The sequence below is a fragment of the Dermacentor albipictus genome, unplaced genomic scaffold, assembly GCF_038994185.2.
Source record: "Dermacentor albipictus isolate Rhodes 1998 colony unplaced genomic scaffold, USDA_Dalb.pri_finalv2 scaffold_14, whole genome shotgun sequence".
Classification (NCBI taxonomy): domain Eukaryota; kingdom Metazoa; phylum Arthropoda; class Arachnida; order Ixodida; family Ixodidae; genus Dermacentor; species Dermacentor albipictus.
This window is the reverse complement of record NW_027225568.1, coordinates 8,540,486-8,567,306: the sequence shown is the minus strand read 5'-3', so window position 1 is coordinate 8,567,306 and position 26,821 is coordinate 8,540,486. Positions and strand designations below refer to the sequence as shown.

The 26,821-nt window shown below is 45.1% G+C and overlaps 1 protein-coding gene across 2 annotated transcripts in view; it reads right to left on the bottom strand.

The window, feature by feature from the left end:
* Positions 1 to 1,448: 1,448 nt before the first annotated feature.
* Positions 1,449 to 26,821, bottom strand: part of LOC135907043 (DAZ-associated protein 2-like) — a 140,819-nt gene continuing 115,446 nt past the window's right edge. For both annotated transcript variants that reach the window (XM_065438716.2, XM_065438717.2), the window contains one exon: positions 1,449 to 10,427. In XM_065438716.2, coding sequence (XP_065294788.1) covers positions 10,299 to 10,427 — 129 coding nt within the window. In that variant the 3' untranslated portion in view covers positions 1,449 to 10,298. The remainder of the gene's footprint in view (positions 10,428 to 26,821) is intronic.

The window sequence follows — 26,821 nt, the reverse complement described above, 5'->3', positions numbered from 1 at the left end:
CAGTGAGAAATGTAACAAAAATACCGTGTGCAGGAGCTATTAGCAATTCTCGCCCTGAACTATCTATTTTCTAAGCACATTTCCAAAAACGCAAACAATATATCTAAGATGCCCTCGGGCGAAAAGAATAAAGCTGTTAAAGAAGCACTTCCTTGGTATCATATTCCGATAAGACACAGCGTGATTTATACCCTTTACAAACAAGGCAGGGTGAAAAATTTGCAGCTCAAAGGAATCGACAAGTTATGCATGGAGCAACTAGCAACAGTTAAAGATGTGCAAAGCCACGCATAAAATAGATGTAAAAACATGAAGTGCGCGACAGCTGGTGTGAGGATTTACCGCGCCACATGAAACCAACAATTTCAGTTCTTGCAAACTTCAGTAGCTTTAACGTACAACGCCATGCGCTCGTGCAGTTTTGTTTTGTTGTGCAGGCATGTGCAGGCATGTTTTGTTTTCGTTTTCAATTTCAGGCTCTGGGTGCAAGTTAAAAAGCCCAGGCAGTCCAAATTATTGCGCTGCCCCAAAATATGGTATCTCTCTCGGACTGTGTATTCATATGAAATGATGCAACTCCCCGCCGCCCCCCAATTTAGTTCAATTTAAACTTTGAATTTGTTGCATAAAAGTACCTCACAAATACCTTTTGAACTCTACTCAAACACTTTGCTGAATTCAGCAGTTAGCATTATATTAAGTACTATTTCCCATGATACTAAGTAACTTATCTTAGATACCTTTTTTGAATACCTCGTACAATCCTGCTCGTGTGTGCTAGTAGAGGCAAAGGGAAGAAGTTAAAAAAAAATTACATTGTGGGGTTTTACGTGCCAAAACCACTTTCTGATTATGAGGCACGCCGTAGTGGGGGGACTCCGGAAATTTCGACCACCTGGGGTTCTTTAACGTGCACCTAAATCTAAGTACACGGGTGTTTTCGCATTTCGCCCCCATCCAAAGGGAAGAAGTGTCTATGTTGGCAGTGAAGCTTACCTCCTGGAAGCATATAGTGATGCAACAGTGCAGTTTCTCCTATTTCCTCTGATAATGAACCAATTTTAAAAAATTATTGTCGCTATAATTATTGTCTGTCTGTGATAAGATCTCTTGCTGGTACATTGCAGCCCAATGATGAACCATACATATGTAACACTGACAAGAGGTGTCTACATTTCACTTAAACAGATCTTGCTCACGGGACTTTCTGTGAAGGCTCCCTTGCGCTTGCACTGCGATCTGATCGGGACCATTAACTGTTCGACAATACTGGCTCATAGGCACAGGCCACCAGTGTGTCGCGACAGACCAAAACTGCTAAATAATTGCTCTAATGGACACCAACCTTAATGAGATTGCTGTTCTGAATGGATGCCTTGTATCTCTAACTGCACTCTTTATGGTGCGAAAAAGTGAAATGAAGAAAGAAGAGATGACAAGGCTGTCAGTCAATCACAATAAACAATTTTTATTGAACAGACTGAGACAATAGCTTTGACCTTTACCCAATAAAAGCAAACACATCTCTGATTGGCCTCGAATCACACACAATTAAGCAGCGCAGTATCACGGCAGGCGGCCTTCTTCCCCTCATCAAATGGTGCAATAAACCGGTTAGAGGAAATACGACAGGCCCGCAGCAACAATCAATGGGAACAGCAAGGGCTCATGACAGATATGCCAAACGTGGCACCACTCTTTGCATCTAGAGCGCCCAGAATGTAAAAGTACACCAGAAATGTTTCATACCACACCCACTTGTGTCCTCCGATTTTGATCTCGAGTGCAATCTCAGCTGGTGCCACTTTGTGCATCATGCACATTTCTGAACTACTCTGTACACAGCTATCTTGTAAATGGATTATGGGTTCGCTAAAGATGAAACCGGGAGCCAAACCTGTGCTCTGCTGTGGCTTATGTCCTGGCCTTTTTAAGATCTGCTGCATCTTGAAGACAACCAAAAAGAGATTTAAATTTGAGCGGTTGCAACTTAACAATATACGTAGCTCTAGCATTGTGCGTATACCCGCCACGTTACTTTAACAGTGAGTAAAAACATGCAGCATCTACCTAACAAAAGCTAAAGAAACACCCAGGATGATACAGAGGATATGATGCAGCATCCCCAAGCACGGAACAAACTATGAGAAATGCACTCTGCAGAACCCAGCCAGTGTTAAATCCTTAAAGGACAAAGAGAAAACAGGCAAGTGTGGTTTCTTTTTTTTTTTTCTTTTATCTCCAAGAACCTATGTCTGTAGTGCTAACAGCAAATAACTACAAAAGAATGGCAGATGATACATCTAATTATTTTTGATCGTGTATATGTCGACATTGGGTGCAGCACGAGCAGCACAAAACACTTTTCTGCAAAGCTGCCTGCATATTGTGCATTTCGTGAGTGTGTTCTGAGCACACATGAAAACACATGTTGCTCGGGTGCACAAGCAATGCCAAGCAATATTTCTGGTGAATTCTGTAGGTTTTCTGTACAGTCTGCCCATTCAGCAACATAGTCTGTTTCGGGTCTGGCATAAACCTGGAAAAACTCGCAACACTCATAGGACTACAGGTCACATATGCCGACGTCCAGGCTTATTTGTTTTCTTGGCCGAGACCCCAAATATACATCCAAAACAAACAATTAGCAACATCAGCATTAACAGAAAACGCTCTCGGTTCTATTTTAATTAATGCAAAACTAAGTTCTGCTTAGCACAGCAGGTGTCTCTAATGCATGAAACCATTTGTGGCACAAAGTGCACTCTCACGTTTATGTTGATCATGGTGGGACCCACTGGTCTAAGCATCAGCCTACTTCCATCTGTTGTGTTTAGCAATGACAAAACTGAGCAGAAATGAATTGTTGGAAATCAGCTATAAACCAGCCCTGGTGGAAAGCTGTTTTCACCTACGGTCTGTACTATCGTGGTCAAGTAAAACATTGACAGTAAAGTGTGGACCACCCACTGGTCTAAGCATCAGCCTACTTCCATCTGTTGTGTTTAGCAATGACAAAACTGAGCAGAAATGAATTGTTGGAAATCAGCTATAAACCAGCCTTGGTGGAAAGCTGTTTTCACCAACGGTCTGTACTATCGTGGTCCAGTAAAACATTGACAGTAAAGTGTGGACCAGAACACCTCTCACAGGTAATGAGTAAACTTAAGACTAAATTTGCACGACTACATATGCAGTCGCCAAAGTAGGGGTATTCCTGAATATAAGCACGGAAATGAAAATCATGCCAACAATGCACGAATCGATGAAAGCGGGAACGAAAAAAATGCATTCTAGTTGGCTTTAACTGGTTTCTGCTTCAATTACCCATGATAGTACCACACACTGTTCGAGCTAATAGTCTACGAGTCACATATATTACTACATTAGCTGTGCATCGACTATGCAGCAACTATATAGAATGACCAGTGGAGCAATATTTTCAGTCGGCCTTCAGGACTGAGCTATTAGTTTTGTCTCATGAACAGCATGCTGTTGGAAGATCACGTTAGATGGTAGCAGGATACATGGTCAAGTTGATCCTGAATATTGCTTACTCTGGCATGAGTAAACAATATTCAGGATCAACTTGACCGTGCTGTTCATGAGGCAAAAAAACTAAAGCTTCAGTCCTGAAGGCCGACTGAAAATATTGCTCCACTGGTCATTCTGTATAGCTGCTGCATAGCTGATGCACAGCTAACGTAGAATTCTGCAAACAAATTGCCCAGCTGCCACCACTGAATGCAGTGCTAGTGAGAGTAAACCTACATCAACACAATATACAAGTGCTAACCAGCCAAGAATGTAGGAAAATGCCTTTTAAAACTACCCGACACAATATGTGTGCAGACTGCATCTCATGTTTGAGATACTCTTGTGGAGTAATATCTATGGCACCAGAAGAAGGAATGTTAAAAATTCATTAGCACTTCCTGACTGCAAAGCCCTACCATGCATGAAGTGCTCTTTACAAATGAGCGTCTTCTATGACACTCACTTAGCAAAACAGATGACAAACTGACGGTCATGTTTTTTTTTTTTGCACGATATACAACAGCAAGCACGGGGTACTTATAAATATGAAAAAAAGAAAAACAAATACCTGCCCGCTGACACAAATACGAATGTATGAAAAAAAAAAAAAAACTCTAATCACCTTTCTTACTTGCCTTTACTGTTGATGAAAGAGCAGGAGGAAATTGAAGAAGGTGAGAAGTTGATTAGAAATTTAATCCTCATAATCTTCCTTGTCTCTAGACAAGGAAGATTCCTCTAGACTATTTTCCCTTCCATTATCGTGGCACCCACGACGATAATGGAAGGGAAAATAGTCTAGAGGAATTCGAAATCCCAAAGATAACGCCGGAAGAAGCAAAGAAAGCCTTGGGAGATATGCAAAGAGGGAAGGCAGCTGGGGAGGATCAGGTAACAGCAGATTTGTTGAAGGATGGTGGACAGATTGTTCTAGAGAAACTGGCCACCCTGTATACGCAATGCCTCATGACCTCGAGCGTACCGGAATCTTGGAAGAACGCTAACATAATCCTAATTCATAAGAAAGGAGACACCAAAGACTTGAAAAATTATAGACCGATCAGCTTACTGTCCGTTGCCTACAAACTATTTACTAAGGTAATCGCAAATAGAATCAGGAACACCTTAGACTTCTGCCAAGCAAAGGACCAGGCAGAATTCCGTAAAGGCTACTCAACAATAGATCATATTCACACTATCAATCAGGTGATAGAGAAATGTGCGGAATATAACCAACCCTTATATATAGCTTTCATTGATTACGAGAAAGCGTTTGATTCTGTCGAAACCTCAGCAGTCATGGAGGCATTACGGAATCAGGGTGTAGACGAGCCGTATGCAAAAATACTGAAAGATATCTACAGCGGCTCCACAGCGACCGTAGTCCTCCATAAAGCAAGCAACAAAATCCCAATAAGGAAAGGCGTCAGGCAGGGAGATACGATCTCACCAATGTTATTCACAGCATGTTTACAGGAGGTATTCAGAGACCTGGATTGGGAAGAATTGGGGATAAAAGTTAATGGAGAGTACCTTAGTAACTTGTGATTCGCTGATGATATTGCCTTGCTTAGTAACTCAGGGGACCAATTGCAATGCATGCTCACTGACCTGGAGAGGCAAAGCAGAAGAGTGGGTCTAAAAATGAATCTGCAGAAAACTAAAGTAATGTTCAACAGTCTCGGAAGAGAACAGCAATTTACAATAGGCAGCGAGGCACTGGAAGTCGTAAGGGAATACACCTACTTGGGGCAGGTAGTGACGGCGGATCCGGATCATGAGACGGAAATAACCAGGAGAATAAGAATGGGCTGGGGTGCATTTGGCAGGCATTCTCAGATCATGAACAGCAGGTTGCCATTATCCCTCAAGAGAAAAGTATATAATAGCTGTGTCTTACCGGTACTCACCTACGGGGCAGAAACCTGGAGGCTTACGAAAAGAGTTCTACTCAAATTGAGGACGACGCAACGAGCTATGGAAAGAAGAATGATAGGTGTAACGTTAAGGAATAAGAAAAGAGCAGATTGGGTCAGGGAACAAAGGCGAGTTAATGACATTTTAGTTGAAATCAAGAAAAAGAAATGGGCATGGGCAGGACATGTAATGAGGAGGGAAGATAACCGATGGTCATTAAGGGTTACGGACTGGATCCCTAGGGAAGGGAAGCGTAGCAGGGGGCGGCAGAAAGTTAGGTGGGCGGATGAAATTAAGAAGTTTGCAGGGACGGCGTGGCCACAATTAGTACATGACCGGGGTTGTTGGAGAAATATGGGCGAGGCCTTTGCCCTGGAGTGGGCGTAACCAGGCTGATGATGATGATGATGATGAATCTTCCTTGTCATCATCATAAAAGCCTACAGCACGACAATTTACTGCTCAATAGAAGCCTCTCCCACAGCTTACATTGTGCACGTTTCACTCCAGCCATGTGCATTCTATACATCTCATCGCTCTAACAAATTTCTTGCTGCCTAGACACTGTTCCCCCATCACTTGGTTGCCATTTTGTTTCTCTAACAGCTGCCACATATGTGCCCTATCCAGTGCATGCCCTGCTATTTCTTCTGATTTCTGTTAGGATATCATTAAATCTCATTTGTTTGCCAATCCATACTACTCTTCCATCTCTCAACATGATGCCTATTAATTTCCCTTTCCACCACTTGTGCTTGCTTCTGACCTAGGAATGTTAGTTGTGTAGTGAAATAAAGGGCAACAAATCAAAAGGATGCTAGCTATGAACCAATGTTTCCTTATTTGCAAGAATAAAAATGCACAGTATACAGTTTTTTTTTTTCTTGAACTGTGCTTCTTCTTGGGTATCAGAAGCCATTAAGCTATTTCCAGGCCTTTAAAGCACTGTATCAGTGTCAGTGAGTGACACTGACTGAGACTAAGTGCAATGTGCAGCTCTTTGCTGGTAGTGTTGGCAGGCTTGGTTTGGAATGATTGGACATAGGTATATGCACAGCAGTTTCAAGGAAGGCAAGGGCCTTGCCAAGGCTGCTGAATGGGTAACAGATTTACCTCATAGCATCTTATATTTTGTAGAACTCACAGATAGATGGCTGTGAAAGACTAGGTAAGTTAGAAACAGTTTCCAGTTAAGGAAGCAGAAAAAATAAGCCACAATTTCGCATTTGTTCATTTCTGACAATATCCTTGAATGGCTCCACCTGAGATTTTTGGTATATTTGCAGCTGGCTTGTATATAGCTAACAAACATGAGCTGATGAAATTGCCGATGAGTAGTCGAGCAAGAGCAATAACACTGGCAGGAAGTTATGTTCCTCTAGCAAATGCCTATGTTCATCTCTATGCTGTGAGCAAGGGATCACGAAAAGGATGCACTGTGGAACATACGAAAGAAAAAGGCAACACCAAGTTGTGTAGCATAACATATGTGCAAGAATGCTCAAGTAAAATTCTACAGGCTTCCCTTGCTACACGCCTACAGTGACATGATAAGTCTGATCAAACTTCTGCTTGAAATGCATGTGAAGCACAGTGCTTTGAGTCAATATGTGGTCAGCTCAAATTAAGCAGTATAATATAGCTAGCCATTTTTGTTGTGTGCAGCGAGAGATGTGCTTCAGGGAATCCTGCTCAGAGAATTCCTCACAGGGTCTACTGCACCTTCAGCGGGGTGCTCTAGTGCAAAAACAGTAATTTATGTAAGTTGTCCGACTGTTTTGGTCTAGTTCCTGCTGGTATTATTCGTGAATACCACAGTATCTGTGGCATGGCTAGACAAATATTAAACAGGCAATAAAGCAAAACACTGAGTCAATCTAGAATGCTGGAACATTATTTCAAAGGTCTCATTGCACTTCTTTTGGGAAAATATTGGTACAATTATTAAAGAAGAAAACGGAGCCAAACATTTCCTGTCTTCATTTCACACTCGCAGCACAGCACCAGTGACAACAGTTTTATATCAAAGGTTTCAAAGCATTTAAAACTATGGGTCATTCTCCTGCTGCAAAATTTTTGAAGACCTCCCAGACTCCACTTTTGCTGCACACTTCAGAACACAATGTAACCATCCTTGATATACAATTAACTATTTTAGAGCAGATTCAAAATCCATGATGTCACAGGAAGCTGGTATTAGAATTGCAAGGTGGCATCGCCACCTCTCTCTTGTTCTTGCATAATTTCTGGCTTACAAAGTTTCTGCTTCCACTAAAACCAATCCACATGCTATTCCAGCATGTAAATCCATCACTCTAGGAGTCTAGCTCATTTCTTATAATTTCTTAACTTATAATTTCTCTTCCCTTTAACCCCTGTGCAACATCACCACAGTTCTAGCACACATTGTCTAGTACAAAGCAACAAGATCCAAGGTTTTGCACTATGCAGGTACTATATAGTACACACTCAAAGTGTCATGTGCTTAAAGCTAACCAATGAAGCTATTGCATTTAGTGTTCTAGTACTGGGTGGGATGCAAGCCATGCGAAATGGCACTGGGTCATCTTTGCACTCCTTCCGAGAAACTCCGAGGCTAATGTGTTGGACGTGATACAGTCATTTGAAGTGGTACAGCTGCAAGATCTCCTGTGAGCCAGCAATGATGATATACCAAATATGTAATAAATACATCTTGACATGACGACATGGGCATTGGACATGCGTTTTTGGAAGGGCAAAGAATTTCTGGTATGTGGACAAGTTGAAAGAGAGTAAGCTTTTCTTGTTTAGTTTTTATTTTAGCCAAATTTTTTTGGTCCTCACTACAGTTTACTTGACAGCATTAATTCTTGACACAGCCCCATTTCCATTTGGCCCCAAACTCCACTGCATGTCTATACAGATCAGGTAAGCAGAAACGTGAGCAATGTGAATATGATTGTTCACTCGTGTGCTACTTAGTGTTGAAAGCTGATGAGGTCAAATGCATACATGCTGTGCCGTACACAAGACGCAGAACACCGTCCCATATGTAACTGAAACGAGGAACTTCAATAACAGCCAAACAAGTGCCAAGTCACTCTCACTGAAGGTTGAGGATTCAGTGAACCACAACGGTCTCCTTTAAACAACTCTAATTTTTTAACATCTACAATAATAGCTTGTCCTCAACAAGACTACTTTAACTGCTGTCACAGCACTGCTGCTTGTCTTTGCCAGAAATTTCATTTCCTTTCAGCTAAAGTGAAAAATGGCAGGCTTGGGAGGGACAGGGGACCTAAAATTACAGCACGGTGAGCCCTTCCTTTGCTTTTGCTGTGTTGTGACAAAACTAGAGAAAGGAGCTGAGCTAGTTGGCGATTAGGTAATCCAGGACTGAGACATCGTAACCAGTACTAAAATGACACAGTTTCTGAAACTTCTCAGTGCCAATTGCAACATTTCAACCGTCACACAGGTTTGTCAAAAATGGACTGAATCAATTGAAAGTGGCCAATAGAGGGAAGCCTTAGTCCAGCAGGAACAAGACAAGCCTGGCTCTGGACTGCAGCTTTCCCTGTATGCTTAGTGTTTATCAGCTGAAGTCTTTTCCTGTGACCTCTTTACCTCATATGGACTGAATCAGAGTCATACACTAGACCAAACTGCAAGGAGTCTTTTACAGCACCAGGCAAAAATCTCCTTGACCATCCTTGTCGTCAAACCGTGCAATTTGCAAGCCAAATCAGGCTTTCCCGATCATCATTACAAGTCATATGCAACAACATGTCACCTTGAAGTGTTTCGAACTGGGTGCTGTTAGCGCCATTACAATGAATGAAGTAACATCCCTTGTAATGAAATGTAGAAAATATACCAGTTTTACGCAGGACTGCCTCCAGAGACTGTGTTGTGCTTGTGTTGCATGAAAGAATTGAGCCTTGCATTCTTTTACAGCAACACTACACATGTCACAACCACTGGAAACACTAGTATATGCACAGTTCTTTGGCTGGGTGGGTTACATAGCCACTTCCTGTCATGCATTTTGGTGTAGTCACTCGTAACGAGGCCTGCGTATAGAAATGTCATGCAACAACACCAAAATGCCAAATATTTAAGACTCAGAAACTTCTTGATTGATGCTGTACCTTTTCCTGCTTCTTAAAGGGGCTCCACTCCATGTTCTCTATCCAAAGTATAGTCAAAAGTAAGCTGTGAAAAGATGTTCTTCATACTCGATTGCTATGGATTGAAAAATTGAGACATCATGCAAGACAAATGGGAAAGCTGCAATATTGCGACACTCTTTTGAAGAATCCCCAAGGTCATCAAAGAGTCCCAGGACAAACAGAGCAGTACAGACTGTTCACAATATGCCATTGCTGGCTGGGCTAGCTGAGGCTGGCACCTCAACTAAAGCAGAGCACATACTGTACTGGAATCTGCCCTAGAACTGCCCATCTTCCAGTTCAAGACCACTAAATCTGGCCTCCAGGCTTCTACGATTCTGTGCTGGAACATGAAATACACTGCTGTCGTGTAGAGTCTAAGCAGACATGTAGACTCATGAAAATTCACTCAAATTCACTCATGAGTGCTGTTTTCTACTTCTAAATCATTAGCATTGAGTGTTCAGAATCCCATAAAACAACTGCAGCACCTGGAGACCATTTCTAGTGAGTCTAGCACCAGAAGGGCATACTGGAGCGTCAATCAACTCTGACATGGGAGACGTCGTTCCATAGTCTTGCATGAGGGTGCTCTCCTTGTTCTGAAGGGAAATAAAAGGAGACAACGTTGCAACTGTCGACACAGCAGCAGGAGCATTGGTGGAGGCTCCCGTGCACTGTGGTCGGCCTCTACCAGAAGGTGTAGCCACCTCCAGCACCAGTGGTCCAGAAGTTGCCCTTCTTTTGACCCACGACTACGGCGTTGCCTTGCATGGCAGCCAGCTGAGCAGCATTTGGAGGAACTCCAGGGGGAGGGGGCTGCAGAAAACAAATTCCAATTTTGTGGAGCAACAAAAATTGGCTCAGCATTACACCAATGCTATAGCAAACTGCTGCACAACCAGACACCACATAAGAAAAAATAGGGCAAATTTTTACGGGAGCTCATGCTGACGTCGAATTGAATTGTTTATTTATCTGCCCAAACACTGCAAAGCCGAGTGCCTGTTCTGGTTTGAGTAAAAACTCCACACAACAGAAAGCATTTATAATATTTCTTAAAAGAATAAAACTGAGCCCCTGCAGTACATATTAATTTGCAGTCCTTATTATTGTAAAATAAAAATGAAAACAACATCCACTTCGGAGCATGTGCAAATGTTTAAGGCTTCTGTAAATAAGTGATGCCTTGGAGCAGAAAATCAGGCAGCCCAAGAGAATCTGCCGAGTTGCCACGGCTGCCAGCATGTAAATACTGCATAGCCGAGATGGCCAATGCACACATTTTACACTGGGCTGAGAAGTGTGACCAGCACTGAGGGCAAGTTTCAGTGATACATGCAGTTAAAGCTTTATTCTTTATGACTCCCCAATGTGGCCAAGATGGGCAAATCTGACCAAAAATGAAAGCGCAGCAATCAATCCATACAGTAGATGGCGATGACAAGAGTCAGTGTTTGGCACTGTGTTGATGAGCTATTGATCAAATCAATAAGTCTCCCATGGCATGGGAAAGAAACAGTTAAATATTTTCTCTGTGCATGTGCTGCAACATGTACTTTTCGCTCTCAGATAATCTTTTTTAACACACAAACAAATTTGCCTATGGCAGTTGTAGTTTAACACTCCAGCTGGATCGCTTGATGAGGCACGCATGACTTGAATGCACAAATCACAATGTGTACTTAGCAAATAAACAAAATTCCACCAATGTAATAACTTATTAGTTACTAATAAGTTATTATTTGTTAATGACTTATTAGTTACATTAAAATACAGGTAAATATTATTGAATCAAAGCTGGTCAGATGGCCAAGACATGTCTATTAGGTATGTATGCGAGACATCAATCCCCCAAAATAGGCCATGAAAAGCACCAGTAGTAAATGTACTCTTGTGCCACATTGCAAGAGGGACGCCTTTTTAAGGAAATAATACTGGGTGCGTGAGGTATATGAGGATATAATGGCGATTTCACAAATCGCCATTATATTAAATCAAAACATTTGTTCCAAAATTGTTACGTTGTTTCTTTTAACGCTGTTTTCTAGGAGCGTTGAATAAAACTATCTTCAGCTTCAGGTACTGATTTAATTTGGCTTCTGTAACGGCTGACAGCTCAGGTCAGATAGTGCATGTGAATGTTGGGCAGTGCTTTCACAACAGCAGTGTTTAGCAAGTTTTCAGCATTGTGAGGCTGTTTGCTAGTTTCTGTCTCAGTGATACTATACCCACACATAGATGCATAGCAGGTTTATGTTGGGAACTAGGATGCCACTTTGAGAGTGACGTGGCCGCAGAAGTTCACAGCAAGCCACTCCTGGATTGCACATGCCCTGTGGGAGCAAGCAAACCAATTACTTAGCAGTGGCATTTAATGACATCTTGCACAGAAAGCTTGGCTGTTGACTCTGCCCCTTGAAGCTGCTCTACAATGGCCATAACTGGGTTTTTAGTTTTCTTACTCATCAGACTCCACCTGATGGAGAAACTGAACTGCCTGAATGGTGTCTCTCACGATTGTCATCGCTTATTTCTTGTTGTCTTACATGGTAATTGACTGTAAACTGCTGTCTCAACACAAAAAGAAAGATTTGTCGACATCAAAGAAAGTGGCAATCTCAAAGTTGTTGTCTGCATGTAAGGTCATTAGCACAGTGAAAATAGTCATGTCCCATGTCGGACTGGAAGCTCACACACTGGAATGAATGGCTAGATAGGTGCCAGAGGGGCTGGTGAAGATGAAGGTAGGCACTTAAAACATACACAATGAGTAGAGACTGGATACTTAGGCAGAATGCCTTTTTTTTTCCTTACATCCTTATTGCACCTATTTAACATACTATAAGCACAAACTATGGGCCTAGAAACATTTTAGAGGCACTTTTATTGTGCCCATACATAAGTGCCTATTTTGATGTTGGTGCCTATTGACACGTGAACTCATTTATCTTTTATGGGTGAGCGCTCTTAACGTCTAAGAAATGTTATCGCTCAGCGCAGGATGTGTCTACATGTATCGGAATTTTCTAGAATTTTATCGATGCTTCTATCCGCTGTCTATTGTCGCCGAACCTTGTGTAATCTGATTGCATGTATGCGCGACGTGAATGGTATAGAACTTTGTGGAAGGCACGTGGGTCCCAGCGGTTACCCTGGAACATTTGACGACTGATCTATAAAAGCCAACACGCTTGACCCGCTGATCAGATTTTGACGATTGCCAACTGTGTTCGCCGTTGTCTCCGTTCTTTAAGTGTAGCCTGTATTTGTGGGCGCAGGTTCGCCCAATAAAAATTAGTTTCGTCTTTCACAGTATTGCTACTGTGTTCTTAATACGTCACTCCATGCGACACTACATTCAATTTTCAGAGCCTAAATATGCCTTCTTCCATGTTTTGTCCTGGCCTTATATTGTTTAGAATGTAATGAACAGCTGGGGAACCTGGCTGAAGCAGCCGCTTAGTACATTACCATAGACAAATTGCCAGTGGAAAGGCTATTATTAGCATCTTTGCAGCATACGAGAGCATCGCTCTGAGAAGGACTCAAACTGCACTTTGCGATGATACACTTGAACTACACTAGCAAGCTTGTGTGCTCACTTCACATTCTTAGCCATCATCATCAAGAAACTTGAATGCACGGGCGCAACTTTGAACCAAATTGAGGGGCTCGTTCCAGACGTTCAGGAAAAGTTTGCCTCATCCCTAAGAGACCTGTTGCTGATAAGAGTTAGTTCAGAATCTCAATCTTTCTTGGATAAAAATCAGCGAGTTTTCGGTATTGAAAGAACTGACAAGGGTTCTGACCAGCGGCAGAATTCCAGAGGGCACTGAATCATTGAACGCTCAGGGATGGGACTGCCCAACGTCATTTTGAAGCAATTTTCAGAGAAAATAAAACTGCGTTTTGGAGCAGTTTGGAGCAGACAAAATTACATTTTGGAGTAGCTTGGCGCAGACTAAATTTCCTTTTGGGGCAATTTGGAGCAGATAAAATTTCATTTTGAAGCAGTTTGAAGAAGGCCAATCTGAATTTTGGTGGAATAATGGAATGTGCAATATGGCAGGGAACTTTGAAACCATGATGAAACACAGAATAAACCAACATGAACCACGCAGTAGAAGCACGCTTTCTAGCTATAAAGTATCAGAATATGGAAGAGTGTGTCGAGAGATGGCACAGTGCATGCTTTCCTATAAAGCTGAGAACATCGGTGGCACTACAATCAAACTATATTTCCCATGCTGTCACTCATGATGATAGTGGAAAATTTTATCTAGTTATGCGGTCCAATCGATGAGGTAACATAATTTCTGGGTCACCATATGTCACCGCAGACCCAGAGAGCCAAGATCAACCCTGGGCTGGGAGAACGTAAAGCTATGCCAATCTGTTTCTAGACACTCCAGTGCATTTCAACCATTGGCGTCACTGTGATGCTTCTTCCATATAAAGTCCTGGGACAATAACATCGCTGCCGCGCACCGTATGTTGTACAGTATGTGCAAGTGAAAGCGTGCGAGGGTGAGCAGACGGTGGCAACTCAATCTCGCACACGCAAGTGGGGAGGATGAGCTCCGTGTTCCGTCGCACGCAAGGCACCCAGGAGGATGGGGTGTTCTACTCAGACAGCTGCTGGGTATGGCGCAGTTGTGCAGGATTTATCGCGAAAGCGATCTGCGATGGGAACAGAGTGCGAGTGCCGATAGCTTCGTGTGCGCTGTGTTTTTGCCACTTAGTTCGATTCTTTATTCTATGGCTTAGTTTGTGTTGAAACGAGAGGCATCACGAAGGTCAGTTCAAGACAACTTGATTTGAGCAAGTTGGTTCATCTTGAATAAAACTTGAAATAGCATGAAGAAGACAAATACAACAACCGAAAACACACAACACGACGAGTGCTGTACTGCCAAGTGGAAAATTTATTGAAAGATCACACAGCTTTTAAACCATGCCAAAAAACACCAATAACTAAAAGGCTGAAACGCATGCATACTGCCTACAAGAATCGGTGCTTAGCTAAAAAAATTCTCTCATGTTCTGTTAGGCTGAGCGACGCTGTGCTACCGCATTTATTTCCTGCTTTGGTAATGTAGTAAGGTTCTGCTTTGACGAAGAAGATAAAAATATTCTGAGAATTTTTAGTATGCACGGTGGGGGACTAAAGTTCACCTCTGAACAACCGAATAAAACTAACATTCAATTCTTAGATATCAATCTTTGATTTGCTTCATATCACCATGTTTGGCATCACATCACTGCCCGATCGCTCAACACCAGATGGCCATGGCAGCTTGTCTAGCTGAGGCTCACCTACCCTGTCGTAACACATGCTGCTTAATTGCTGCAGAGAGTCCATCCTAACTAAATGTCTGGGCAGTTTTCAGAATAGACTAGTTTTCAAAATAGTTTTCAGGAGGCAACACTTTCAGATCTCTCAGAGCTACGGGCCCTTACTTTACTGTGAACTACGGATGCCGTAATTTTAACAAAGGCTTTTAAGCAGGAAACAGCCCTGCTTTATACTGTCTGCCTCGCCAATTCCTGAACGTGATCAAATAACAATATGTGTCGCGTGAGGACCACAATATCATCATAGCTCGCCACTTTCAAATAACTCTTCAAACAAGTCCGACAACAGGTCATCAAAGTGAGTGAAACTTGCATAATGTGATATTATCGAAGTTCTAGCGCAAAGATTCGTTCCTGTATTTGTAAATCTAGAAGAATATAGCAACGATGATGGTCTCCACCAGTACCTGGGCTGCAACAAGTCTGGCCTGCAAGCAAGATGACACACGACAGTGCGCTGTCTTGGTTTTGTCTGACCTTGTTTTTAGCGCTGTTCGTTCTTGCAAGTAATGTAAAAGCTAGATCATCGACATTCATTTATATAATGTATCAGTTCGTAACAATTCGTAAATATAATTTTCTTACTATCATAATTTCTAAAAAAAAGTGTCACATGGTAGTGACGGTGAAGAAAGCAAAACGGTGAATGGTGAAACTAGCGTTTTATTGGGCAAACTTGTGCCCACAAAAGCAAGTTACACTTAAAGCACAACGACAGCGGCAAACACAGTTGGCGATCGTCAGAAATCTGATCAGCGGGTCAGACGCGTTGGCTTTTATACATCCATCGTTGAATGTTCCAGACTAATCGCTGGGACCTGCGTGTCTTCCACAAAGTACTGCACCATTCGCGTCACGCGATCAAATAAGATAACGTAAGGTTCGGTAAAAACAGACAGCGGATAGAACCATCGATATTTCGAAAAACTTCCTATACATGCAGGCGCATCCAGTGCTGTGCGATAACATTTGTTAGGCAGTGAAACGTGGTCGCCCAGTAGAGATATACAAGTACACGTGTCAATAACCCCCTCTTAAAAAGCATCGACTCGATGCTGCAAACAAACCAATTAATAAAAGAAAAGACCCTTAGTAGAGAAACAACAAAATAAGGAAGTTCATCAGCGTGCGCAAAAGGGCTTATGACGCACCACGTGGACTACTTCAGATCATGCGCGGTGTCGCTGTGAATGCGAAATGCCGTCTGGCACGACCTCACAGTCCAGTTCGCCAATACGTCGGATGATCTTGTAGGGTATGAAATAGCATCGCAATAGCTTCTCACTTATAGTCCTTGTCGGCGTATCGGGGTCCAACCCAAACACGGTCACCGGGATGGTACTCGACGTAGCGTCGTCGGAAGTGGTAGTGTTCGCTGTCGGTATGCTGCTGGTTCTTGATCAGTAGGCGGGCGAGCTGTCGGGCTTCTTCGGCGTGCTGGAGATAGGTGGCGACGTCAAGATTCTCTTCGTCGGTAACGTGCGGCAGCATGGCATCGAGAGTCGTCGTCGGGTTCCTGCCGTAAACCAGCTTGAACGGAGTGATCGGTGTTGTTTCTTGCACCACCATGTTGTAAGCAAAGGTTATGTACAACAGGAAGGCATCCCACATCCTGTGTTCGACGTCAACGTACATTGCTAGCATGCCGGCAAGGATTGTGTTCAGGCGCTCTGCGAGACCATTCGTCTGCGGGTGGTAGGCAGTTGTCCTCCTGTAGCTTGTCTGGCTGTATTGCAAAATGGCTTGGGTTAGCTCTGCTGTAAAGGCCGTTCCCCTGTCGGTGATGAGGACTTCTGGGGCACCATGTCGCAGCAGGATGCTCTCGACGAAAACTTTTGCCACTTCGGCTGCGCTACTTTTTGGCGAAGCTTTGGTTTCAGCGACGCTGGTGAGGTAGCCCGTCGCCACAACGATCCATTATTTCCAGATGTCGACGTCGGAAATAGTCCCAACAAGTCCATCCTGATCTGCTGAAAAGGTCGGCAAGGGGGGTTTATCGGCTGTGGTAATCCCGCTGGTCTTGTCGTTGGTGTCTTGCATCCCTCACAGTCTCGGCTTGTCTTGACGTAAAAGGGCGACGTGGGCAGTTAGGCATGGCCAGTAATACCTTTCTTGCATCCTCGATAGTGTCCGGGACAAACCAAGGTGCCCAGTTGTCGGATCGCCATGTAGGGCGTGCAGTACTTCTGCACGCAGCGCCGGCACGGAACAACAAGAAGGTAGTTGGCACAGACTGGTGAGAAGTCCTTCTTCATGAGCAGGTTGTTTTGAAGCATGAACGAAGACAACCCGCGCTTAAACGACCTAGGGACAACGTTCATATTCCCTTCTAAATACTCAATGAGGCCTTTTAGCTCCAGGTCTGCTCGTTGTTGTTCAACAAAGTCTTCCACGCTTACTACTCCAAGCAAGCCGTCGTCATCCTCGTTGTCTTGCGGCGGCGGGTCAATGGGGGCACGTGATAGGCAATCGGCATCAGAGTGTTTTCGTCCGAACTTGTAGATTACAGTGATGTCATATTCTTGCAGCCTGAGGCTCCACCGCGCCAGCCATCCTGAAGGGTCCTCTAAATTAGCCAGCCAACACAACGCATGATGGTCGCTGACGACCTTGAATGGCCTGCCATATAGGTAAGGGCGGAATTTTGCTTTAGCCCAAATGATGGCGAGGCATTCCTTCTCAGTCGTAGAATAATTGCCTTCCGCTTTCGACAGCGACTGGCTAGCGTAAGCTGCCAGCCGTTCAAGTCCGTTTTTCCACTGGACTAGAACGACACCAAGGCCAAGGCTATACTGGCGTCAGTGTGGATTTCGGTATCGGCGTCCTCGTCGAAGTGCGCAAGTACCGGTGGCGACTGCATGCGTCTTTTGAATTCTTGAAATGCGTTGGCCTGCGGTGTTTCCCACTTGAACTCGACATCACATTTCGTTAGATGTCTCAGCAGCTCAGCAATGCATCAGAAGTCCTTGACAAAGCGCCTGTAGTAGACATACATTCCAAGGAGTCTACGCACTGCCTTCTTATCAATGGGCTGCGATGAACTTTGCGATGGCAGCTGTCTTTTGCGGGTCGGGGCAGACACCAGATTTGCTGATTACGTGGCCTAGGAACAGAAGCTCATCGTAAGCAAAGTGGGACTTTTCCGGCTTCAGAGTGAGCCCTGATGACTTGATAGCCTCTAGTACTGTCGCAAGCCGCCTTTTCCGGCTTCAGAGTGAGCCCTGATGACTTGATAGCCTCTAGTACTGTCGCAAGCCGCCTAAGGTGATCATCGAAATTTCTGGCGAAGACGACGACGTCATCCAAGTAGACAAGACAGGTCTGTCACTTAAATCCTGCTAAAACCGTGCCCATCACGTGCTGGAACATTGCAGGCGCCGAGCGCAGTCCGAATGGCATAACCTTGAACTCGTGAGGCCGTCTGGTGTGATGAAGGTGGTCTTTTCGCAATCTCTTTCGGCGACTTCTATTTGCCAATAGCGAGACTTCAGGTCTATCGACGAGAAGTGTTTAGTGTTGCAGAGCCGATCCAATGCGTCGTCTATCCGTGGGAGGGGCTATACGTCCTTCATGATCTTGTTCAGACGACGATAATCGACGAAGAAACGCAAGGTTCCATCCTTTTTCTTCACTAAGACTACAGGAGATGCCCACGGGCTTTTCGACGGCTGGATGTCGTCGCGCAGCATTTCATCGACTTGGTGGCTTATAGCTTCCCATTCGCGCGTCGAAACTCGGTAAGGGCTCTGGCGGAGTGATCGAGGGCACTCTTCGGTTATTACATGATGCTTTGCAACTGGTGTTCGTCGAATCCTCGATGACGTCGACAAGCAGTCTTTGTATCATCGGAGAAGAGTCCTGAACTGCTGCTGCTTGATCCTGGGGAGACTTGAATTGATGTCGAAGTCTGCTTCAGGAACTATGGCCGTCGATGTAGATGCGGCAGAATCTGAGAGGACAAAAGCATTGCTGGTTTCCACAATTTCCTCAGTGTAAGCGATTGTCGCGCCCTTCTTGATGTGCTTGAATTCCTGGCTGAAGTTGGTTAGCATCACTTGCGCTTTCCCTCCGTGCAGTCGAGTGATCCCTCTTGCGACGCAAATTTCCCGGTCGAGCAGTAGACATTGGTCACCCTCAATGACACTTTCTACGTCAGCGGGTGTTTCAGTGCCGACGAAAATCATACTGGTGCACGGTGGGATGCTCACTTGATCTTCGAGCACACTCAAGGCGTGCTGACTACGAGAACTCGCCGGCAGTATTGCTTGATCTTCCGACAGCGTTATCGATTTCGATTTCAGATTGATGATTGCGCCGTGTTGGGTCAGGAAGTCCATCCTGAGAATGACGTCTCTTGAACACTGTTAAAGGATAACGAAGGTGGCAGGGCAAGTCCGGTCATGAACGGTAATTCTTGCCGCGCAGATTCCAGTCGGCGTAATGAGGTGTCCTCCAGCGGTCAGAATTTGAGAGTCTTCCCATGGAGTCTTTAACTTTCTTCAACTGGGTGGCGATGTGTCCGCTCATTATGGAGTAATCAGCCCCTCTGTCCACTAAGGCGGTGACTGCGTGGACGTCGAGAAACACGTCGAGGTCGGTGGTTTTGTCTTGTGTTACAGTTCTTGGCATCGGATCACAGCTACATTACGTTGATCTGTGGCTAGCACGTGGCGTCGTCAGGTAGTGTTTCGTTGGCATATTCTTTGCTTAGAGACTTCGTTGAGACAGCGGCGTTTTGTTGTTATGTCGTCGAGATAGTCTCTTCGTAGTCTTCGTAGGCGGCGGAGGATCTTCGTCAGTTCGACGAACAGCAACCACAGCTCCATCGGTTGCTGCTTTTAGATTTCCAGATATGGGCTGATGGACCAGCCCCGGGCTAGGCCAGTGTATGGTCGGCGCTGCGGCGACAGGTAGCGGCCTGGTGATGGCGAACAGGGGGGTCGTCGAGGACTCCACTGAGTAGCAGCGAGGTAGCCGGCGATGTCACGCGGGCGTCCTCCAAGCTGTGGATGCGGCACGTTGACGGCGAACCCTCTCAGTCCCAAGTCGCGGTATGGGCATCAGCGGCACACATGGCCGGCTTCTTCGTAGTGATAGTAGAGCGGGCGGTGGTCGGGGGCTCGCCAAATGTCCGTCTTCCACACGTAGCTGCGCTGGGCGAAAGGTGGGGGTGCTGGTGGTGGACGACGAAATAGCAGCGTTACAGGGCCCTGGCGTGGTCGCGGAGGGGAACCTTGATGGCGGGCAACAGCGGTGTAGGTCATCGCTTCTGGCTGGGGTTGCGGTAATTGTGGTTGCACCTCAGGAACTCCAAGCGATCGCTGAACCTCTTCTTTGACAATTTCGGCGATTGAATCCACTTGAGACTGCGACCTTGGGTAGAACTTCTGCAGCTCCTCCCACACGACCGCTCTGATAGTCTCACCTAGATCGTCCATGGCCAGTGATTGAACTCCGGCGTAGTTTGTAGAGCTCGTGTGGCGGTTGAATTGCCGCTTCCGCATCTGGAGTGTCTTTTCGGTGCTGGTGGCCTCGTGAAGAAACTCGTTGACGGTTTTCGGTGGGCTTCGTACCATTCCGGCGAAAAGCTCCTCCTTCACACCACGCATGAGTAGGTGGACTTTCATCTCTTCTGACATTTCCGAATTGGTGTGACGGAGTAGACGGCTCGTTTCCTCCATGAAGATTGCAGTGGTCTCATTAGGCAGCTGCACCCGGGTTTCTAATAGCATTTGGGCTCGCTCCCGGCTTACGACGCTTGTGAATGTCTGCAGGAAGCCGCTTCGGAACAGGTCCCAGGTCGTTAAGGTTGCTTCTTGGTTCTTGAACCACGTCCTGGCGGCGTCTTCCAATGCGAAAAAGCCATGTCGCAGTTTGTCGTCGCTCTTCCAGCTGTTAAATGTAGCGACCCTCTCACACGTCTCAAGCCAAGCTATCTGGGTCCTTGAACGTTGAACCGCGTAACGTCGGAGGCTCCCTAGGCTGCTGCAGCATGATGGGGGCGCTGGGGCTGCCATTGGTGTTGACTTGGTGACAATCTTCCTGCTCGTCTCAGGCAAAAGTCCGTGCTACGGGGGCAGTCCTTGCAGCCTGCGGCTACCGCGCTGGTTCTTGTTGACGTTGGTGTTGCCTTCCGCTTTCGGGCTTGGGTCACGGCTTTGTGGGGGCGTCCGGTACATGAACGCGAAGCACATCCACCAGATGTCATGAGGTAGTCACAGTGAAGAAAGCAAAACGGTGAATGGTGAAACTAGCGTTTTATTGGGCGAACTTCTGCCCACAAAAGCAAGTTACACTTAAAGCCCAACGATAGCGGCGAACACAGTCGGCGATCGCCGAAAATCTGATCAGCGGGTCAGGTGCGTCGGCTTTTATACATCAGTCGTCGAATGTTCCAGACTAATCGCTGGGACCTGCGTGTCTTCCACAAAGTTTTACACCATTCGCGTCACGCGATGAAATAAAAAAACACAAGGTTCGGTAAAAACAGACAGCGGATAGAACCATAGATAACTTTCGAGAAACTTCCTATACTTGCAGGCACGTCCCGCGCTGTGCGATCACATTTGTTAGGCAGTGAAACATGCTCGCCCGATAGAGATATACAAGTACACATGTCAATAGCATAAGGATAGCAGCATAATTTGATGCAAAGTGGCTACATGTCTTAGCAATGAAAAACTTTTATCAAAAGTTAACCAAAGTGTTGTTTTGGCAACAAAAATAGTCCATCCTCGTTGTTAAAGCATTCTTGTCCAGGGAGTGCTAGGGAGTTTGCCTTCGCCTGGCGTACAACCTTCACACATTTTATATATATATATATATATATATATATATATATATATATATATATAGATATATATATATATATATATATGTCGCATCTGGCTATGCCATTGATGCGCTCAAGCCCATGATGCTGGCCATGATGATGAATATATACAGATGAAGATGTAGGGAATATATTATGCTCCCAGTGCTTCACCAGCGTGCAGCAGTGGCCAGCCTGGCTGCTTGTTACGGCAGTGAACAGCGTATGAAAGGCTTTAAGCGCAATACATGCACAATCGCTGTAGGCAGCCGTCAAAAGACACAGCAACGGGAGTGACGGAATAGGGAATAGTTTACAGTTTCTATCCCGATGATACGGGATTGAAACTTTTTGCACAATCCAGGAGCATGAACTGGAGTCCACAGCAACACTTTGTCTCCAAGGTGCAAGGAAATGACATGGTGGGACACATCATTGCAAGTTTTTCGATCTTGTTGACTGGTGACAGTGTTGAGGCAGGTGCGGTGGCTACACCAGGCACTGCGCGAAATTAAAACGACACAAGGACACCAAAAAAAGAGACGTTGAGGAGAATGCTCAGTTGTTAGTCATAGACAAGGAAAAAGAGCGAGTACTGCGTAGTAGTGCGTTGCATGGCGGTATTGTATGCGAAAGTGACAAATGGCAGAATGACATCCTAGTTGGTTTGGTCAGATATCTTGTCGGACAGCATGCAATGAAAGCGCTCTGCGAGACCATTAGTTTGTTGAGGGTGGTAGCTGGAAGTCATCTTATGGGTGTGTTGGACATATGGAGGACATCGTCGAGGAGCGTCAACAGAAAGGTCTTGCCACGGTCACTCAAAAGGACACGCGACGCTCCGCGACATAAAAGGATGGCTTCCAAGAAAAAGTCCGCAACCTCCACTACGGATCCAGAAGGTATCCTGGCTGTTTCAGCGTACTGTGTCGAGTGGTCAACAGCTGTGAGTATCCATCAGCTACTGCCAGCTGATATGGGTAGCAGTCCATACAGGTCGATACCAACGACTGCGAAAGCAGTTCAGCTGGAGATGGAAGCCACGTATTTTGCTACCATGGTCGCAAGTCCAAGCCAGGAGAAGCGACTGTAGATGCGTTTGTAGGTTTTATCCTAACCAAAGTGACCAGCCGTGGGCTCATCGTGAAACGTCTCCAGTATCTGGGCCCAAAAGGTCTCCAGTATCTGGGCCCGAAGTGATCGGAGAATGAGAGGAACCCAACGGTGCCCTTCAGGATGAAACGCGTATCAGTACAGAAATTTTCGATCTGGATGTTCAACTGCCGACGGAGCCGCGCATTCGGTAGATGGGAAGATATGGGGAGAAGTTCCATAACTACGTTGGCAAGATGCAAACATATGAGGGTGGTTAGATGCGAGTTGGTTGAGAGCTGCGAGCAAAGGAACTACAGAAGACGTGTCCTGAAATTTGCTCATGGAAAGAAGTGGTAAGCAAGCAGCATTTGAAGAAGGTGGTAGGGGACAGCAAGAGAGAACATCGGCACCCTGGCGTTTTTTTTTTTTCCAGACTTGTAGGTGACATCGAAGGCGTATTCTTGTAAATGGAGTATCCATTGACCAAGACGTCCCGATAAATTCTTAAGCGGTGCTTACCAGCACAACGTGTAGTGATCAGTAACGATCGTAAAGTGGCGGTAGTGCAGATACGGCCAAAATTTTTGGATGTACCAAACAACGACAAGACACTCTTGTTTGGTAATCACATAATTTTTCTCTGAAGCTGTCAGCGTGTAAATTGCATATACGACCACAAGTTCTTCAGAATTTTCCCGCCGTTGCAGAAGAATAGCGCTGATACCATGGCCACTAAAGTCAGCATGTAGAAGAGTGGGTGCGGTGGAGTCGAAATGACAAAGCACAGGTTTGGACGTGAGTGCACACTTGAGGATGTCAAAAGCAGTTTGGCATTCGTTCGACCATACGAAGGGAGCGCCAGAAAGAGTTGATGGAGTGTCATTGCTATGATGACAAAGGTATGCAGAAGTGCTGGAAATACGAAGCGATACCAAGGAAGCTATGCAAGTCTTTGGCTCGTTAAAGTCTGGGGAAGCAGAGAACAGCGGTAATCTTATCGGAGTCAGGTCGAATGCCCTCCTTGCTGACGAGGCGTCCGAGTACTTTAATGGTTTTACTGGCAAAGTGGAATTTTTTTGTATTCAGCTGAAGGCCAGCAGCTGAGAGACATGTCACGACCTTGTTGAGGCACTGCAAGTGCTGATGGAGGCTTGACGAAAATTATTAATTAATTTATTTATTTATTCATTTATTTATCTATTATACATACCTTTAAGGCCCAAGGGTACTACAGAAAGGAGTAGTACATAACAAAGCTAATATGCAGACAACGGTATAAAAGGGGGGGGGGGACGTTAAGCGATAGCATGGTAGACTGCTGTTTTGAATGAAGATGTAAGTATCTGTGATCTGAGTGATAGAAGCAGGAAGGTGGTTCCAGTCGACACTTGTGCGGGGTAAAAAAGAATCATGATACTTGTTCGTTCGGTAGGATGGGACAGCAACTTTATATCTGTGCTCAGAATGGGATGAAACATAGAAAGGTGGGGTTATAAGTTGATTCTTGAGCACGTGGTTGGAGTGATAAACCTTGTGGAATAAGCAAAGGCCCACAATATGACTATGTCGTCCAGGTAGCATAAACAAGTTCTCCACTTTAGAACCCGTAGTACAGTGTCAATCATTGGCTCAAATACTGTGGGAGCGTTAAATAAGCCGAAAGGCATTAAGTTAAATTAATAAAGTGCATCGGGTGTGGCAACGGCACTTTTTTTCTTGTCGGCTTTGTGCAAGGGGATCTGCCAGTAACCGGAGCGTAGATCAAGGCTGGAGAGATACTCTGTGCCTTGTAATGAATCTAGCGCATCATCGATTCAAGGCAATGAATATACATCTTTTTGGGTTATTTTGTTGAAAGCATGGTAACCTACACAAAAAAGTACTGGCCTGTATTTCTTGCACAACAAAATGACAGGTGACGACCAAGAGCTCGAGGAGGGATGGATGATGCTTCATTTCAGCATGTCGGCAATGTGGGTGTCGATCTGATGTTCGGCGTAAGAGACTCAATATGGTCAACGACGCACAAAAGAAGTTCCATCTGTGTGTATGCGATGAGCTGTCGTAGAAGTCTGCCCCGGAAGCGGAGAACGCACATCAAAGGAGGCTTTATGCTTCGACAACAATGCCAGTAACTTCTCCGTCTGCTGTGGCATCAGATCGGTGCTGATTGCACTAGTAAGAATGGAAGTAGGAAACCGCATCTATAGCTGTTGGTGGTTGTCGAACTTCAGTATTCAAGGCAAGCACAGGGAAAGATTGAGTGTCAATGACGCACATGACGACACCTTTAGAAAGCAATATGGGCTCATTGGTTGGGTTCAGTGTAGCCAAAGTGGCCATGCCCTTGGTGAAGCGAACAAGGCTGAGTGCTAGTGCAATCCCTTTGGATGGGCAATGGGTTGACAGCACAACTAGAACGTCCTCATTAATGTCAGAGTTAACTGCAAGAAGTTACTCGTCACCAGGTCGCACCACACCATCGTCAGCAGTTCTTAATGGGACACTAAAGGCAAATATTAAGGCAAGCTACAGTCATAAATTGGTGCTTGAGAATCTCTAAGGCGTCAATATTATTGCAAACAGAGCCTGAATAATCTAGAAATTGAGGTAAATGCAGGACATTATTAGACTCCCCTTGGACATTTAAGTACATACTTGCCCAATGAAGAAAGCACTCCTCAGTTAAATTCTGTCATTAGTACTGAACACTCATTGCAAAAAACATCCATGTATTGTACTATGAGACAAAATAAAATGCTACTTGTCCAGTTCTATACAATTTTTAAAAATAGAACTCGTTGAAAGGACCCTTGACAATGATGCGGGCGGTCGAAAAGTTTTGTTTTCGCTGAACTCCGCACTGCCCACGCTTTCACGTTTTAGTAGTTTCATTATCGTGTAGTGCTACTCTGGCTTTGCTGGCTAGCGAATCTCGCACAAATTGCAAATAGTAGAGAATTCAACTTCCATGTGATGTCACAGGATGCCTGAACTGTCTACGCTGCTTGACCAAAGAACAGCTGCAGCGGCGAATCCACCACTCCGTCTTGACATGGTACCGCTGTGTGTCGGGTGCCGTTTTACGCACCGATGGGAGCAAAGGGTGGTGATGGCGTATGCAATGTCACCACTCGCCTGGTTAAGTGGCTGGAAACTTGAATTTCGAAAAGGGTATTCGGACCCTTCAGATGTAATTTTCTCGTAAACTAAGTCTTTTCTTGGCACAAAACAAGCATCGCGAGGTTTCTGGAATGGTATTTAAGCAATCTGCATCGACTTATTATTTGCCTTTAGTGTCCCTTTAAGCTAAGGCTTGACTGGTACACGTCGTCTGAATTGTTGGCGTTTTCAAATGAACGAGGCATTGTCGTCACGAGATGAAAGCAGACGCGGAAGAAAGAAAGTTCCACTCTAGAATAAGCATGTGAACACAAACAGTCAGCACTGCTAACTGAATATGGAAGTGTATCCCATCAATGGACACTCAAATGGTACTTTGTGCCGATGGCCAAATGACAACATCATTTGCACCATGTAGAAGAGGTCCATTGTAAGACATAGTAACCTTGCATAGACGAGAGCACAAGTCAGCGTAGATAATGCAAATAGCAGCTCCCATATCAATCAATGCTTGAACTGTCACACCTTCTAAAGACACAATCAAAGTATTGGCCGGGCACTCTGGTGAAATTGTCTGTGGGAACCATACAGCTTTCCCTCCAAAAACTGCACAATCTAGTTTTCCGATCGGTAGTCAGGGGTGTGAGCGGCTAGTTGCAGGGGCAATGTCCAGTGTCGGAGAGGGGAGGGAGAGCAATGGCGCCCTGTATGGTAGTTGCGAGGTGCTTTGGGATTGGGAGGTGGAGATAAGAAGCGTGGTGCAGGCCAAAGCGGGCAGTGACCCGGAGGAAGCAACGGGTCTCTTTCGTGGGCATCATAGCCACGG